This window comes from Hemibagrus wyckioides, linkage group LG18, assembly GCF_019097595.1.
Source record: "Hemibagrus wyckioides isolate EC202008001 linkage group LG18, SWU_Hwy_1.0, whole genome shotgun sequence".
NCBI classification, from domain to species: Eukaryota; Metazoa; Chordata; class Actinopteri; order Siluriformes; family Bagridae; genus Hemibagrus; species Hemibagrus wyckioides.
The window spans coordinates 15,355,648-15,375,069 of NC_080727.1; the positions used below are offsets into that span (position 1 = coordinate 15,355,648).

At 42.4% G+C, this 19,422-nt stretch overlaps 1 protein-coding gene across 1 annotated transcript; it reads left to right on the plus strand.

The window, feature by feature from the left end:
* Positions 1 to 250: 250 nt before the first annotated feature.
* On the plus strand, positions 251 to 18,211 carry LOC131369334 (inactive tyrosine-protein kinase PRAG1). Its single transcript, XM_058415924.1, has 7 exons — positions 251 to 462; positions 8,915 to 9,276; positions 9,436 to 10,384; positions 10,491 to 10,707; positions 14,368 to 14,495; positions 15,117 to 15,565; positions 16,259 to 18,211. The coding sequence occupies exons 2-7, from the start codon at positions 9,037 to 9,039 to the stop codon at positions 17,318 to 17,320; spliced, it is 3,045 nt and encodes a 1,014-aa protein (XP_058271907.1). The 5' UTR covers positions 251 to 462; positions 8,915 to 9,036; the 3' UTR covers positions 17,321 to 18,211.
* The last annotated feature ends 1,211 nt before the right edge of the window (positions 18,212 to 19,422 follow it).

The following is a 19,422-nucleotide window of genomic DNA, read 5'->3' on the forward strand; positions in this document are numbered from 1 at the left end:
AAGCAGATCAGTGGTTTATAAAAATAACACTTACATTACCAACACCTATGCCATGGTCAAAGACCACAGTGATCACGTTTTTTCTGTATGCTCACCGTGTGTGTGTGTGTGTGTGTGAAAGAAAGAAAGAGAGAGAGAGAGAGAGAGAGAAACTATAACAGCTCCAATCTGGCAACATGTCCCTCCTGCGGATTTGCTAGCCACACCCCTTTCCCTCGTGGCCCCGCCCCTCTGCTCTAGGTCTCTTCATTCTGACTGATCCTGCGGAGGCTGTAACACATCAAAGGGCTCGCGTGCCTCACATTGTCTTTCCCGCTGCAACCTGTCGCGTGAGGATTTTTTCCTAAAAACACGGTAGAGAAAATCGTTGAGGATTTCAACTGTAACGGGAAAAACACACGTTAAAGGATTTTAACGGAAATCCGCCGGATCCGGCGAGATCTCGCGCGCTGTTTAACTGAGGTAAAGCCAGGCTGTTTAATGTCTACCATTAAAATAACACCCCTTAAACCTGTCACGCGCATTTGCGCCTTTTTTTTTGTTTGGGTGGTGGTGCTGGTGGTGCTGGTGGTGTTGGGGGGGGGATTTGTTGTTTGTGTGTTGACCGGATGTAGTTCTTAACCACATCAAGGGAATTTCACGTCCATTAACGTGCCTTTTGAGTTATAATAAAGTGAAATTTTTCTGTTGGAGTTTATAAATGTATTTAAAGTTTATAATAAATGTACTGTTAGTAAACCATGAAAGCCATGTGGTGCACGTGGGTTAAGTAAGGGTGCTCTCATTCTGGTACCCTACTAAGTAAAGTTATTGGAGGTGGAGTAGGAAGCTGAAACTCGCATAGCTTTCTGCTGACCATGTGCACTAATGTCCATCCAGTGTAGGAGCCATTATCTCACATTGCATGTAGTAAAACTTTTCAGGAAGCTGAAACAAGTATTTTTATACCATATGTAGTGTTCTTGTATAGGGAGTACCTAACCCCTTAATATTATATTTAATATCAATTATAAACTGCAGTACACATGTTAAATATCCCATTTGTTAATATCTAAACCTTTCAAAACTCCATCCTGGACAAGAGTTTTTACTTTATATCCTATGTATGGTGCACTATATAGGCTCCAGTGACAGGGTTTGTACATAGCCTGTGTAGTGTCCCTTTTTAGGGAGTAGGGAGCTGAATGCTAAATGGTTCCCCTTTTGTCAATACAGTGCACTGGCCTGGAAGGAACCCGGAGGCTTTATATCATGTAATTCAGCAGGTTAGCATTGACACGAAACTTTCAGAGGGACTGCAGAGTTGAGGAACTGCCCTAAAGCAGATCTCTGGTTCCTGTACAGTTTCCTGTTCCTACAGGAACCTGCTAGTTTATTGTCTATAAAGGAAATGATGTCGAAGTGTATAATGGTGACATCATTTTCTCTACCCTTTTTTCCACTGATATGAAACTGCAGCTTTTTTGGGAACTTCCTTTTTTGAGAAGCGAGCTAATTTGCATCAGGTTTAGCGGCGAGACTTTTGCTTCCTTTTCTTGAACAAGTTTCTGTAATGTTCAATTTATGAGTCATTTGCTGCTCCGAAATGTATGTTCACAGTTCTATGAATCAGATAGTATGAGTTGGTGACCTAAAGCCAAAGACTTGGCGTCAGTGTTAATTATTAGGGGTCAGATAACGATCAAAATCGTCTGTGTATAGTTCACGTCTCGGAGCACTCCAGATGTTCACTGGGAAGATGCAGAATTTTCATTTAAGCCCAAAAAAAATAAAAAATGGACTGAAAATTAGCATTTTATCCTTAAAATGATTTAAAAATGAAAAAAAGACTTATAAAATTTTATATATATATATATATATATATATATATATATATATATATATATATATATATATATATAGGAGTCTAATATGTTGCCAGTATATATATTGGTGGATAAATAGTCAAGGTCTAGTTGTAATGATCAATGCACATTTAGTTTACTTGAATAATATTCCCTCATTCCTCAGCAACCTGATTGCACACATTCTATTATTTTGCTTTTTATTTATTTTTATATACATTAAAATGTATAATTTGAGCAGTTATTATTTATGTATTTTATTTAGGCTATTTTATTGCAACTTTTAATAAATAAATAAATAATTTATTAATAAATAATAAATTAATTAATTAATTAATAATCAAAGGTTTTTTTGGATATTTGTTGTGTGTATGTATATGTATATATATGTGTATATATATGTGTGTATATATATATATATATATATATATATATATATATATGTATGTGTGTGTGTATGTGTGTATGTGTGTATGTATGTATAAATATATATATACATATATATATATATATATATATATATATATATATATACATACATACATACATACATACATACATACATACATACATATATATATATATATATATATATATATATATATATATATATATATATATATATATATATATATATATATATATATATATATATATATATATACATACATACATACATACATACATACATACATACATACATACATACATATATAAAACCTGCTATGCTTCCATCTCGGGTCATCTACGGGTTATTTTATCATTGAATTAAACAATGTCTGTGTGTAAGAAGTGTCTTCTACAATGTCATTGCTTTTCATTGGCTATAAAGCGACATTACTGTTAATGAATTCATTATTTAATTAACAGCATTGTGTTTACTTATTTAATATTAGTATGGAGTAGTATTCAAACACAAATTTCAGCGTAGATACACCGATCAGCCATAACATTATGACCCCTGACAGGTGAAGGGAATAACACTGATTATCTCCTCATCATGGCACCTATTAATGGGTGGGATATATTAGGCAGCAAGTGAACATTTTGTTCTCAAAGTCGATGTGTTAGAAGCAGGAAAAATGGACAAGCTTAAGGATTTGAGCGAGTTTGATGAAGGGCCAAATTGTGATGGCTAGACGACTGGATCAGAGCATCTCCAAAACTGCAGCTCTTGTGGGGTGTTCCCTGTCTGCAGTGGTCAGTATCTATCAAAAGAAGGAACAGTGGTGAACCAGCGACAGGGTCATGGGCGGCAAAAGGCTCATTGATGCATGTGGGGAGCGAAGGCTGGTGGCAGGTGGTCATAATGTTATGCCTGATCGGTGTACATCAAACTGCCAAGCTCAGAACTGAAACTCCATTGCTTATATGTAACTCTCAAGCAGATTCTGAATAATCCTGAGGTCTGAATAACAAAGTGCTCAATTATGGTATTAAAGCCTAAACTATCAATACAGATGTGTACACATTCTAGGCTATAAATCTATATAAAGTCTATATATTTATATAAACAGTGAATATAAGATCTTCTTTTGTTTTAGCATGCAGATCTGAGTATGCAGTGTTTGAGGTGAAGCTCTCTAGGATGCTGCTGATGTGCGGATGATTGCAGTATAAAGCTGCACATCATCACTACGTTGTAGAAATTAAGAGCCGAAGTGTGTTTAGTGAATAAAATAATGAGTGTTGACTAAAATGACAGGTGATTACACATAGATCCTGGCTGTTATTGTGTATACACACACACGCACACACACGGAGCCTTGGTGAGTGGTTAAGTGAAACCCACTCTGACGCTGTAACCTAAGCCGTGTCTTGTCTTGTTTTCGTTATTGACGTGTCGGACCTGTAGGCCTGGAGACTTAACGTCAGGATGTTCAGGTGCATTCCTCTCCGTCTCCTGAACAAACACAGTCTCAGCCCTCAGGGAACCGATTTCCTTATGAATAGGACATGCGTTAACCGTACATATAATAACGCTGACGTCTGAAATGCTGGAAGATGCTTTCACCCTTTCACTGTGCATGGTGGGCATCAGAATATTTGAATGGGAGCGTGTTCGAAAGTGGACTTTTAGCCTGGACTGGATAATGTGATGGAAAACTAGACCGTTTAAAGAGTCTGTAATGTAAAGGGTAATGATTGATCGCAAGTTAATATCATAAAGCTGTGAAAGTTTTTTCTTTCCTTTTATAATGGACACCAAATCAGCATGGTTTCTGCAGTTTCTCACCTCAGATGGCTAATCATTAGTGGACAGTAGGCAGGTCTGATTTGAATTTCAAGCAGGCTACCAATGTGTTGTACCTGTGTCTCTGTGTCTGAGATTTTTGTGCAGACTGATGTGTCTGTGATCTCTTTTTTTCTGTGCAGACTGATGTGTGTGTGTGTGTGTGTTTTGAGATTTATTTTCCTGTACAGATTGATGTGTGCTGACTCATGGCTATATGATATTGATTTTGAAATCTATATGAATACAATTATATCCACTTTTCTGACTATAATCCTGATCATCGGGTGTCAGTCCTTTTTATAAAAGCGTCATTGGGCAGTGAGACGTGTAACTGGATGGAGTCTGTTTGTGTACCAGCTACGATTACATGCTTAGTCACGGCGTATGATTTGATATACCTCACTCTCAACTTTTTTTAAAATGCATTTTTAGTCTATTAATGTCTAACCCCCCCCCGCCATTCCATTCCCCTTTCTCCAATGCTTCTCATCCCTTTTGTGTCTGGCTGCGACTCCCCAAAAATTTCACACACCCCCTCCCTCAGGACTCGCCCTGAATCACTGTACAGCAGCTCTGTTTCTCGGCACAGGGCCACGACTGTGCTGTAAACTCTTTAATCCTCTACTACTGTAAACACCTCCTATTGCCGCTCCGAGCGGGTTTCCTACTCGAAGCCGCACACATAACGGCTATCAAGCGTTCACAGAAGTGCATTTCTGACCCGAACTAAACCACATAGCGCTCTCATTTTTTCAACACCGAACACTGCTGTGCTAGTTACTTTTTTTTTTGGCCTTAACAGAAACAATGGGCCTCATTTAACAACAAACGGATCTTTCAGACAGGCGTTGGCACGAGAAACGTGTTCGTTAAAATCCTGAGTGTGCGTGTCGGCATCATCGGCATGGATTTCTGTGCTCTTATATAGCCATTATAGCATCACGTTTGAATATAGCTTATTTAGCAGATTCAGAAACACGTCCTTATGCGAGTTCACTAGGTCAGAGATTATGAAAAAATGAATGTAAAAAAAATAATAAAAAGTTTTATATTATTGCCGTTCATTGAAGAATTTAAAAAGTAAGTCGACGCAAAAGTATAGCCAAGTAAAACGTTTAATGGCATGGTAGCGAGTCAAAATAACTTCCCCTTCTCCCCCCTGTTTATTTCTTTTTCCCAAGATATCTGTGCAATTCCGTTTTTATGGGTTTTGAGATGCGTCACGACATCGATAGGAGCTGCACCATGCACGTTTTAGGTGATTAACATGCTACACACGTGTGTATGTAGGAAATTAGAAACCCAAACCTCCATAAATCCGGCAGAAAATTTCAGATCGTTTAGGCTTACGCAGACTTTTACACACAACTTCACTGTAAGAATGATATCTGAGGCTGTGTGTAAGATGTCGTTCTCAAAGATCTCGTTGTGAGGAAAGAATCGTTTTATTTTCTTCTGGTTTTTTTTATTATACTCGCGAGCGTGTGCAAAGACACTTTTCTACTAAGAATTTATAACAAATCTCATTTGTCACTAATAGCTAGATATTGTGAAACAGTGACATTTTTAGACTAGGTTATTCGAACTTTGTCATTACAATTTAGTCTCCTTTACAACATTAAATATATATTTTATGATTTCTCGACTTGCTTCATGTTTTGTTGATAGCTCTGTTTAGTAAAGCCTCGGTAAAACTAGATGATGTGATGTATACAGTCTGTCGAGATGCCGAAATGTCGCAGTGTGTTCTTTTGGACTCGTCCACCAAATTCGTATTTAACAGCAATCAACTAACAGAGGATTCTCACACCCAAACCTAATTATCCAGCAGCAAGACACCGACACAGTTCACGCACGTCTTTAAATAAACTGGTGTAACTTTACACTGTTAATGTTGTCATCACACACACTGTCTCTCTGACTCAGTTATTTAAACAGTTTATCTCAGGTGTATCTGGAGCAATGTTTAATCCAAGAACAATTTTTTTTTTTTTTTTGAGAAATATAATCAGATAAGAATCAGAAAAAGACAGTCTTGCGACTCAGGCATTTTACACAGGGTCACAGGGAGCCAGGGGACATGCTGGATGGTGTGGCAACCCATCACAGGAAACACACATACATTTACATTTCTGGTATTTGACCGTTATCCAGAGCAACTTACAGTTCATCTCATTTTATACAACTTAGCATTTGAGGGATAAGGGCCTTGCTCCAGGGGCCCAGCAGTGGCAGTTTGGTAGACCTGGGCTTTGAGCTCACAACCTTCTGTTAGGTCCAATGCCTTAACCATGAGCTCTTCTGTATTCATTTTGAAAAACACAGTATTCTAGATAGTCAGTAATGAGGTCTCTAACATTTAGCTGAACATTAGTGTGACACAATGTCTCTCCACAGCAATGAACCCACATTAACGCTCATCTCATCCGTTCTGTCCACTTCTTTCCCTTCATTAAGAAGAAAATGAAGTCAGTCTGTTCCTTAGTGGTTCATTTCATTTCTCACTATAATAGTAACATGGAATTTAACTTGGGCTCATTTCTCCTGCCTCGTTATTAGTCACGGATTTGAATAGGCTAACCTTTTAGTTAGCCTTCAATCAAACATTAATTAATACAGGCATTAACATTACTGGTAATAAACGCTACAGATGCAGTTAAACAGGAAGAAGTATTAATTTCTTACAGGAGCATGTTCAAAGTGATTTTATTTAATTTCTTGCGCCACGGCAGTTTGCCTATAGTTATGATACACCGATCAAGCATAACATTATGACCACCTGCCTAATATTGTGTTCCCCCTCATGCTGCCAAAACATCCCTCACCCGTCATGCACTGTGTATTCTGACACCTTTCTATCAGAACCAGCATTAACGTCTTCAGCAATTTGAGCAACAGTAGCTCGTCTGTTGGATCGGACCACACGGGTCATCCTTCGCTCGCTCCCCACGTGCATCAGTGAGTCTTGGTCGCCCATGACCCTGTCGTCAGTTCACCACTGTTCCTTCCTTGGACCACTTTTGATAGATACTGACCACTGCAGACCGGGAACACCCCACAAGAGCTGCAGTTTCGGAGATGCTCTGATCCAGTCGTCTAGCCATCACAATTTGACCCTTCATCAAACTCGCTCAAATCCTTACTCTTGCCCATTTTTCCTGCTTCTAACACATCAACTTTGAGGACAAAATGTTCACTTGCTGCCTAATATATCCCAGTTATCCCATAGTTAATAATGTGTAAACTCCTCTCCTCTCTTATTCCCATGTAGGAAAATCTAAAGTTATGGTTTTATATCAACAGTTACATAATTTTGAATAATCTGTTTAAGTGAAACATCAAGTTTATGAGTCCCCCTGAATGAGGTATTTCTGTAGAAAGGATATGTTTTAGAATAAGCGCATTAATATAAACTGGTGATTTACAGTCTCTGTTATGGAAATTGAATCAACACCAAACAAACAGTGCTGTGGGATGATCTCAAGCTGAATTTAAAGCGTTATCAAGGTGTGTTATATGACAGAAACCCTGTAGCAAGCAACTGTGTTCCTCTGGAAACTGTGTGTGTGTGTGTGTGTGTAATGGGTGGAGCCGCCTAACAACCTGACTTCCTGTGATGAAACTAAAAGCAGGACAAAGGTGAAGTTTCTGCCCTTTGTGTGTGTGTGTGTGTGTGTGTGTGTGTTTGACCTTGTTCCTCACCCTTGTGGTGCGAAACTCGCCATGGTGTGAGTCACTAACCCTATCTCACACACACACATTCCTAGCATTCCTGCTTTCACCAGTGAGATTCCTCATGAGTGTTTTATTGGATTTGACGATTGTGCTGAATTGTGGTGCTTCACAGACAAAACCTGCCCCAGCATGAGGACTCGCCTCGTTTATGGACGTAAAACTCCAGGAGGAGCAGAACAGTGACATGAAACATGCCCTGACCAGGCCTGGCCTGAAATACATTACATTAATACGCATCCAGCAGGATTTGATCTGCTAGTTCAGAAGCCGTGATTAAAATCAGTCACCTCAGGATCAATCCCAGGTTGCTGGAGCAGCGAGGCCGCAAAATTGACCACCACACAAGGCTTAATTCTGGTAGTTTAATACTGTAGTTATTTCTTCCTGACGGCGCCGACATCCTCGCGTAAATCTGACCAAACACATACTCCCTGGTTCTCAGTGTAGCTCGACTCCTCACATTCCAACACTGAGACCCGGTCAGTGAGAACACGCCTCTTCTGGGCCGCTCCAGCAAAAATGGATTCTTTAAATTGCAGTCTCCTTTACTATTACCTTTTTTAAAAAGAGAGAAAAAACAAACAAACAACAACATGCAGTAATGTATGTAAGCAGTACATCAGGCTCTAGCACCAATCTAGCCACTCTACACGGTCATTAATTTTACTCTCAAAATAAATGTCAAATGTTAGCCCTTTGCCCTGGTTGTACCTCTTATTTGAGATGACTAATTTGCGTTTCTTTAGAATTTTATTATTCATTTAAATAATGAATTGTTTCTGCTCATTTTGCAGTAATAGATTTTATTATTAGTATTGTGATTTATCACACGTCTCTCACTAGGGCTTTCCTGCATTTCAATAAATAGATTAAATGAAAACTCTTGGCATGTGTTTGCTCTGTTTAATGGATCTTTCGAAAATGAAACAGTCTTTGCGCTGCTGCTTTGGGTGTTTAGACTGAGTTCAGTATGTACATACAGGGTCACTGACGAGTCACACAATATATACTATTATCAGCTGTGTTTAGCAGCAGCTGTATACAATTGCTGTGTGTAGAATCAGTTTGAATGCTCCGTCTCCATTTCCCCCCCCCCCAGGTGTCTGAGGTCTCGCATTCGTCAACGCATCATGACCTGCGAGCCTTCTCTCTGCTCCGCCCGTTTCACCCACCTGTAATCCAGAGCTCCATCCTGCCCCAACAGGAAGCGTGTCGCATAAAATGTCAGCGTGCAGTGAGTTTGCAGAGCACGTGTGGAAACCGGGATCCTGTAAGAACTGCTTCCACCCTCGTAGTGCCCACGCTAACACTAGAGGCAGGAAGAGCTTGTGCAGGGACGAAGAGGAGGATGAAGGTGCCTCGGCCTCGACCCACATTAAGCCCACTATCGCTGTCAAGCCCACAATGATGAATTTAGACACAACCGAGAAGACGGCGGAGTTTACCATGAACACACAGCAGGTATTTGTGGGAAAACTCTTGCTCTTCCTTTTGCATGTGCACCAGTCACCTGAAACGTCCATTAAATGTCAAAATGGAACTATGTTACCACTCTTTATGTGTATTATACACACCTATTATTTCTTTCTTTAATTTGTCCGTTCATTTATTTTTCTAAAGGCCCATAAGAGTTCAATTGGACTGAAGAACATTCTGGATTTGTCATCTCTCTACATCAGCAGTAATGGCTGCAGTACAACTCTGAAGGACATGATGCTGCAGAATGGCATTTCCACAAAGCTGGATTATTCAAGCAGGACTCCTGCATCTCCTAAAGCACCGCCCAACCCAGGCTGTGTGTTTATCATGCAGGAGGATTGCCGCAGTCCTATTGGGCTAAAAGAGAACTTCAGTCCTCAGGTGGCCAAAACACCGAAGTGCACTTACATCACTTCCTGTGATTCCCTTCTACATCATCATAAGCAGGAAGTGCAGGTCATAATAAACACAGCGACGGGAAATATAAACGGGACTGTTAACGGTGCATCCGCAGAGACACACAGTGTTCTGTCATCGCCCGTGGCGAGCCCGGAATCCCTTAATAACGCCGGCGTGTCGGATTTGTTTTCACATTGCAGCAGTTCAGACTCACTGCCTGGCCTGGCCGCAATCCAGTCAGAGCCCATCTACGCAGAGAGCTCAAAGAGGAAGTGCCGTCCTCGCCGAAACGCTGATCTCATCACCGAGGTCAGTGATGATGCGGACAGTCAAAGGGCGACCATCACTGTTATGGCCGCCCACACGGAGGAAAACAACCGCACCTTTTACCTGAGCAGCCCCGATTCTGCTGTTAGTACTCAATGGCGCAGATTCAGCCCTACAACCCCTGATGATCCCTCCAGCCCCGTCTTCAGCTGGCCATCTTCCCCTGTCGTCACGGGAACAACCCCTTTGTCCGCCGACCTGTCCGGGCAAACCGAGACCAAAGCGAGCCCGCCCATTCCTCCCAAAAGAAACTCACGTTCTCCGAAACTGGGCACGTCCAGTTTGTCTCCTCTTCCTGAACTTAACTTCCACGTGTCTCCACCCCTCAAACTGTCTCAGGGTGAAGCCCACTCCTCCTGCCCAGGTACAAATGCTCATGGGACGTGTATGTATAAGAGTAGGTTTAGTAACACAGTAATTTCAGAGATTGTTCCTTAGTGCTGATTAGCTGTAACAACTTTTCTTCACAGTATTGAGCAGCTTGTGGAGCTCAGAGCCTCGAGCTGAGGAGGAGAGAAGGGAGGAGGAGAAGAAGAAAACAGAAAGAGAATGGAAGGACAAGTGTGACTCTACGCCTGGCACCGATGAGAGGAACAACAGTCCCAGTGAGAAACAGGCGGAGATGAAATCTGACAGCAGCAGCAGTGAGCCCAGACCTCCACTGCCTCCACCCAAAAAACACCACCGGTAAGGACCACTTTCAGTGTCATTTTATCTGTTAATATACTGTATAGTGTTCTTTCTGTCATCTACAATAGATCCACTTTAAAGCTTGATTTTTTTTTTTTTGTACTGGAAATTTGATGCTAAATTAGCCAACAAGTAACAGACTCTCCATTTTTTCAGTCTCATGTCTCAGTGCCTCAAATAGATTTGTTCATGTGGTTTCTGGCTCTGTATGATGACTGTTATTCATAAACATGTACAAAGGGACAAAGAGGGGAAAAAAAAGTCTACAGATTTAGATCAGTGCAGATTAATAAACTCAAAACATCCTTTATTGCGGTTAAACTATAAGCACTCTAAGCGAAACATTTTCGAACACAAAATAAAAGTAAGGGAACTGTATATGTGACTGGGTGGAAGAGGAAACTGTGTGCGATGTTGAGCTGTAATTGCACACTCGTGTATGTTCACGTTACACCACAGTCCTCTGGATGCTGGGTGATCCGTAGGTGCGGAGTCATTTGTGCAATCAACTCAGAATCAGAAGGTTTACGTTAATATCTAATGGGATAATTCCAGCTCTTTCAGAACATGGTAACGTCAGAGGTAAAACTGATCAACCTTAAAAGTTAACACTAACGCTTAGTAACTATCATATAACAGAATATACTCCAGCAGTGTGTAGTGAAGGAAATTGTCACTGTGGTGCTCAGTCCTGCCTCACTCCACAACACACACATACACGCACATACACACACACACACACACACACACACACACACAGTCTTCTTGTTAGATAGAACAAATCCACAACCCCCCATGACACACACACACCCATTCATTCACACACTCTGAATGAGTTTGTATTAGAGCTGAATTAATTCCTTGTTATTTCAGGTTTTTCAAATTCTAATTTAATATGCAATTGTATTCTATTAAAATTTGATTTAAACGGTATGGGGGGTGTGTGTGTGTGTGTGTTTCTGACAGTTAAAACTCCTTGTGCTTTCACAACAAACAGCAAATGATAAAGAGCCTCTGAGTTGGTGGTGTCCTCTTACCCTGAGGTCCCATCACCAACTATTAATCCTCTCACCCTGCCTGAATACTCACCCAGTGTTCCTGATTCAGATTTAGTGCTGGTTGCCATGGTTTCCTAGCAGCACCTAGCTAGTGCAGTAGCCTCTACATTAACTTTCTCTCCTGTGTAGCGTAAAGTGTACATTCGGTACATAACCAATTATTTATTCAGTTCATTATTTATTTGCACACTAATTAAAACACTTAATTATTAGACAACTTTGACACTGATTAATTGACTATGAGAAGTACAATGTGTTCTGATTGGCTGTGAACAATACAACATGTTCTCATTGGCTGAGAGGAGTACAATGTGTTCTGATTGGCTGTGAACAATACATGTTCTCATTGGCTGAGAGCAGTACAGTGTGCTCTGATTGGCTGAGAGTAGTACTGTGTGCTCTGATTGGCTGAGAGCAGTACAGTGTGTTCTGATTGGCTGAGAGTAGTACTGTGTGCTCTGATTGGCTGAGAGCAGTACAGTGTGTTCTGATTGGCTGAGAGTAGTACTGTGTGCTCTGATTGGCTGAGAGCAGTACAGTGTGCTCTGATTGGCTGAGAGTAGTACTGTGTGCTCTGATTGGCTGAGAGCAGTACAGTGTGTTCTGATTGGCTGAGAGCAGTACAGTGTGTGCTGATTGGCTGTGAACAATACAACATGTTCTGACTGGCTGAGAGCAGTACAGTGTGTTCTGATTGGCTGAGAGCAGTGCAACGCGTTCTCATTGGCTGAGAGCAGTCCAACGCGTTCTCATTGGCTGAGAGCAGTGCAACGCGTTCTCATTGGCTGAGAGCAGTGCAACGCGTTCTCATTGGCTGAGAGCAGTGCAACGCGTTCTCATTGGCTGAGAGCAGTGCAACGCGTTCTCATTGGCTGTGAACAATACATGTTCTCATTGGCTGAGAGCAGTACAGTGTGCTCTGATTGGCTGAGAGTAGTACTGTGTGCTCTGATTGGCTGAGAGCAGTACAGTGTGTTCTGATTGGCTGAGAGTAGTACTGTGTGCTCTGATTGGCTGAGAGCAGTACAGTGTGTTCTGATTGGCTGAGAGTAGTACTGTGTGCTCTGATTGGCTGAGAGCAGTACAGTGTGCTCTGATTGGCTGAGAGTAGTACTGTGTGCTCTGATTGGCTGAGAGCAGTACAGTGTGTTCTGATTGGCTGAGAGCAGTACAGTGTGTGCTGATTGGCTGTGAACAATACAACATGTTCTGACTGGCTGAGAGCAGTACAGTGTGTTCTGATTGGCTGAGAGCAGTGCAACGCGTTCTCATTGGCTGAGAGCAGTCCAACGCGTTCTCATTGGCTGAGAGCAGTGCAACGCGTTCTCATTGGCTGAGAGCAGTGCAACGCGTTCTCATTGGCTGAGAGCAGTGCAACGCGTTCTCATTGGCTGAGAGCAGTGCAACGCGTTCTCATTGGCTGAGAGCAGTGCAACGCGTTCTCATTGGCTGAGAGCAGTCCAACGCGTTCTCATTGGCTGAGAGCAGTCCAACGCGTTCTCATTGGCAGAGAGCAGTGCAACGCGTTCTCATTGGCAGAGAGCAGTGCAACGCGTTCTCATTGGCAGAGAGCAGTGCAACGCGTTCTCATTGGCTGAGAGCAGTGCAACGCGTTCTCATTGGCTGAGAGCAGTCCAACGCGTTCTCAATGGCTGAGAGCAGTCCAACGCGTTCTCAATGGCTGAGAGCAGTGCAACGCGTTCTCATTGGCTGAGAGCAGTGCAACGCGTTCTCATTGGCTGAGAGCAGTGCAACGCGTTCTCATTGGCTGAGAGCAGTGCAACGCGTTCTCATTGGCTGAGAGCAGTGCAACGCGTTCTCATTGGCTGAGAGCAGTGCAACGCGTTCTCATTGGCTGAGAGCAGTGCAACGCGTTCTCATTGGCAGAGAGCAGTGCAACGCGTTCTCATTGGCTGAGAGCAGTATAGTACTGATTGGCTAAGAGAAATGGTACAACTTTTTTGGGTAGTGTATTTAGTGTCACCCCACATGCTCCAGGTCTCATTCCAATCACACTATCTAGTTGCCCTAGCTTTGTGACAGTATTGTATATGTTTGTGAGAGGCCATGAGGAACAGAGCTGGATATATAGTGATAGACTGATAATAACAGACAGACATGCACAGAGAAAGGGACAGAAAGAGAGACCGGGGGAGAGAGATGGACAGATACAAAGATTGAGGAAGAAAACGAGACAGGAGAAAAACTGACAGGAAACGAGAGCCACCTTAGTAGGTTTCAGGTAAGTGTCAGTGATTCATCATTCCACTAAATGCAGCATGGGATCATCAGGGGTTGTAGAGCTGAAGCGGCACCACTGAGTTCATGCAGCAAACATACTGCAGTACTGTGAGCAATACATTACACCCTAACTGCTGTGAGGACGAGATTAAAACTGAACACAGCAAATTAAAAAGGCAGTGAAGTGTTACTGTAATGAAACAAATATTTATTCAACCTTCTGGATATATCAAATATTAGATTTATTTTCCATGCCCATTATTTTAATGAGTTCAGAGTGTGTTTATGTTTATGTGGTGAGCTGTGAATTTAATGTGTGTGTGTGTGTGTGTGTGTGTGTGTGTGTGTGTACATACAGCTCCTGTGTTAAGCTCAGTGTGAGCAGTATGGAATTGGATCACCGGGGATCAGTGGAGTCACTCCCTCACTCAATGAAGGAAATGAACACAACCTCTTCAGATAGTCTGCCGGCTCTGAACGATTCTGGTGAGTTCACCACACCATCACAAGCGACTGCCCTGGGTCCAGCTCTCCAACTCTCTAGCAGACTAAAGAGGAGTGGTAAATGATAAGGGGACAGATAATGAGAGGATAATAAGAGGAAATAAGGGTTTGTCATTCACCACAGGCATTTATCCCCATGAAACTACTCATTACACACACACACACACATACAGTTCTCTATCTCTTTCACTCTGTTTATCTTTTTACTATTTCTCATTCCCTGCCCTTTTCTCATTCTATTTATTTTTCTTTCCAGTTATTTTTTGTTTGTCTGTGTGTCTCAGGTGTGTGTAATCCTGTTTCAGGTAGTAATCAGTGCTGTCTCACTATGTTTACGCAGACCACACACACCCTGATAAAACACACTGCTCTCATTCCACGTCTCACTGTGTTAAAGGCGTTACCTAGTTAAACAGTAACACACACACACAAAGGGGAGGCAGTCTGTCTGTCTCTCCAGTGCTCATATAATCTAGCCATCATGTCTCTCTGTTTTTGGCATGGCATTCCCAAAGACTGAGAATGATTTTCTGACTGGAAGTCACATGGCCAGTATAATAAATCTCTCTCTCTCTCTCTCTCTCTCTCTCTCTCTCTCACTAGTTGTTCAGGAATCGACTCAGCACTCCTGTCCTTCTCTGTTCCCAAGTCCGAGTCTTTGTCCACCTCCATTACCAGAGAAAAAGCTCCTGAGCCGCACCACCTCCTCCGACATCGAAACAAAGTTCAGAAGTCACTCTGTCACTTCCTGTTCATCTCCTCAGCTCTCGTATTCGTCCTCAGCGTCTCTGCAGACACTCCTGAGTGGTGGAGCAAGTCGGGAATGCGTGTACGCTCGGCTGGGTGGGCTGTACGGCGAGTGTGTGCGGCGTTTGTCACTGAAGTGTGAGGAGCGTTTTACGCACACACAGAAACACACACACCGCTTCTTCAATGAGCACGAGTGGAGCTTGTTCAAACTGAGCTGCAGCCATGCCGTGTGTGTGACCAGGGATGCCGCATACTACCCCGCCTCCTGCTCTTCTGACATGCACACACCCTACGCTGTCAAGGTCAGAGAGAGAGCGAGAGTGTGTGTGTGTGAGAATATGTGCACAGATTTTTATACATTTCTATTAGAATTGTGATGATGCATTGTGCATCACAGTGCAAAACATCTGAAGATGTGCATTGTGGGAATGCATGATTCACAAGATCCAGATTTTTATTAATTATGTATATCATGTAATTGCACTGTTTGAACACTAGAGGTCTCCATTACTCATAAAGTTAAAGAGCACACTGGGCCCAATAGCTCTGAATTGCAACACCTGACACATTATAGGTTATAATGTGATGCAGCCATGTTATATCCATTAAAAGAAGCTCTTCAGTAGCTTTTAAATGACACCAGCAATGTGGTGTTTGACCTACAGCACCTAATAAAGAAACCATGGAATTAGGGTGTTTTAATAGCCAATTTTGGAGCTCTATTTCCAGTTAAAATGACACTTTAGGTGCTGTTAGAGAGCTCATTATGTTTCAGTTGATCACTTTCCAAAGGTCAGAGCATATTATTGAATGAAATGTGAAAATAGTAATAGGCAGTGAATGTGAGAAAAATGGATGGATGGAAGAATAAAAAGGAAAACGGGGTGGAAGATAAGACAGAATGAGAGCACAGATACAGGGAAGAATTAGATAAAGAAAGTGATCAAACATATATCTCTAACTATTTACATGTCTGTCTTCTGTCCTATATGCAGATCTGTAAAGGTCATACCCAGGAAGTAAGGCGGTCTCACCTGTTTGGTCTATCTGTTCAGCAGTCGATTCCACCCCACTTTAACCTGCAGCAGGACTGCGGTCACTTCATCGCCTGCGTCCCTCTGAGCATGCTCCCTGGCCAAGAAGAGACTCTAGCCCCGCCTTCTTCCCCAGCAAGTACCACCCCCTTGGATCAACAGGAGCGTGTGGTGGTAATCACACGTGATGTGCCAAGTCAGAGTGTGGCAGACTTTGTGAGCGAGTATCAGTCTTTCCATCGCTCTCACCCCGAGGTGTATGAGCGGCGTGTGTGTTTCCTCCTGTTGCAGCTCTGTAATGCTCTTGAGCACCTTAAAGCTCATGGCGTCACTCACCGTGACCTCTGCCTCGAAAACATGATCCTGGTGCCTCAGAGACAACCCGTAACCTCCAACCCCACCCATCAGGAGCCTTTACCTCGCCTCCTAATTAGCAACTTCTCCAAAGCGAAGCGGCGCTGTGAGACAGACGAGAAACAGCGAGCCGAGCTGACCCGCATGGCTCCTGAGATCGTGTCTGCCTCTCAGTACCGCAAGGTTGACGAGTTCCAGACGGGTATCCTGATCTATGAGATGCTGCACCTGCCGAACCCTTTCGAGGCCGTCCCATCACTCCGTAACCGCCATTACCGCATCGAGGAGCTTCCCTCCATCCCTTCCGTTTCCATCTACTCGTCCGGACTGGAGCGCCTCGCCCGTCTCCTGCTGCGTCCCGACCCGGATGAGAGGATCCATATCGCGGAGGCTAAGCGTGGCCTGCAGAGTCTACTGTGGGGGCCGCGCCGAGAGCTCCTCGACCGTGTCACTGCTGACAACAGGAAGGACAAGGACCAGGACACGCTGTTGAACTGGCTGGATGTGAAGCGCGCATTGCTCATGATGAAGTTTGCCGAGCGCTCGCTGGAACCTGAAAAGAGCCCAGAGCTCGAGGACTGGCTCTGCTGTCAGTATTTCTCCAACACGCACCCACCGTCCCTACTGCTCACTGCCCAGATGATGCACCTTATCAAACCCACACATTGACATAGGGGGGCATGACTGCATTCGAGTATTGTTTGCATTGCTTTTTCCGTTCCTGCTGTTTTTAAACAAGACTTTTAATCATGAAATGTTGATTAATTCATGCATTTGTTTAAACAAGTTATTTTCAGGACACTTTCAGCTGTCCTGCTGGCTTTCAAACACGTCCTAAAAATTATTCTCACTGCCACAGAGTGACCGCTGTCCTGCTGAACATACACAATGTGTGAGATTTCCAGAAAAAGCCACAATAAAGACAGAGAAGGACTGATACCTGTGTGCTGATATTAAATTTCTGTATTACTATTTTTGATGAGACATTTCATGTGCATTTCCCTGTATTTCAGCACTGACATTACCTCATACTGCCTAGTGTTAACGTAAGAAGCGTTAGTTAATCGGCTCAGATGTAGAGAATGCAGTTTCTTTATTAACATTTAACACTGAGATCCTGAACTCTTTATTTGCTGATGATCCAGTCAGAGTTGTCACACAAAGCTTTGGGTCCTGTACATGCTGTATCTAATGATCTAAATTTATATCTAAATAACATTACAGGGTTAACATCTTCAGCCACAATAATAATTATAAACACAGGTAGTGTAAATGAGGTCTTTATACACCGTGTTGTAGTGTGTTCAGACTGTTTAAAAAAAAAAAGTGAAATGTGTACAGAAACTGTGTCAAGCAAGTCTTAATGAGAATGACATCTGATCACTGATATGCCTGTTTGCCTGTCTGTAATAAGCCAGTGTGTATGCTGTTTGTTTTTACAGCCAGAATTCAATGCGAAAATCACTGTAGTGATGCTGTGAGTTATAAATGTTGCGCTGAATATTATTGTCTGTAATTAACCTGCTGGAAATCCATCAATAAACTGTAAATATCTTTTCAGTACTGAGGGATTTTATTGTTTCTTTACATATTTCAAAATACACCAATCAGGCATAACATTATGAGCACTGAGAGGTGAAGTGAATAACACTGATGATCTCCTTATCATGGCTCCTGTTAGTGGGTGGGATATATTAGGTAGCAAGTGAACATTTTGTCCTCAAAGTTGATGTGTTAGAAGCAGGAAAAATGGACAAGTGTAAGGATTTGAGCGAGTTTGACAAAGGGCCAAATTGTGATGGCTAGACGACTGGATCAGAGCATCTCCAAAACTGCAGCTCATGTAGGGTGTTCCCGGTCTGCAGTGGTCAGTATCTATCAAAAGTATCCTTTAAGTCCTTTAAGTTGCAAGGTGGAGGGGTGGGGCCAGTTTACAGGACTTCTAACATCTTGGTGCCAGATACCACAGCACACCTTCAGGGATCCATGCCTCGTCAGGTCAGGGCTGTTTTGGCAGCAGAAGGAGGACCGACACAAAATTAGGCAGGTGGTCATAATGTTATGCCTGATTGGTGTAGATTATAGTTTGTATTGCTCTCATAGGATATCTTAATTTATATGTATTGGTTTGACAGATGCATTATCAAGAACAGCCGAAAGATGCAAGTGATTGGTCTCGTATATTGGGCGCGTATATCTTCTATAAGGTGGATAGAGTAATAAAGTTATCAATGCGACGGCGCCAATGGAAGCTATGCAGTCTGTTCAGAGATATGTTTTACAATAATCAGGTACATCATTTGTGCTGAAATGAAAACAAAATGAAACAAATCGGACACTTCAGGTTGTTTCAGGGTCACAGACATCTTTACAGATGTTCCAGCAGGGGGCGAGATGAGCATTGTCACGTGACTGCAGGGGATTTTTTTTGGGGGAAAGTCCCCTGGGGATCTGCGGACTTTGATGGCACCGCGATCAGGAACACATCGTGTTATATGTACAAGCCAAACTTCTTTTCTTTTTTCATTTTAAAGTGAGAATAAGGTGTGTGTGTTTAAAAAAGTTCACCAGACTTTACCCATAAGCTGTTTCAGTGCTTCATTAGTATCATTAGTAACAGGGGTAAACAGAACATCTGCATTTCTGTGAGCTCTAAGGTTATTGTGGTTTATAGCATTTTTATCTACTAGTGTATCTTTTATCTAAGCTGGTTTCAACTGTGAGTCAGTTTAACATACACTATATTGGCAAACGTTTTGGGACGTCTGCCT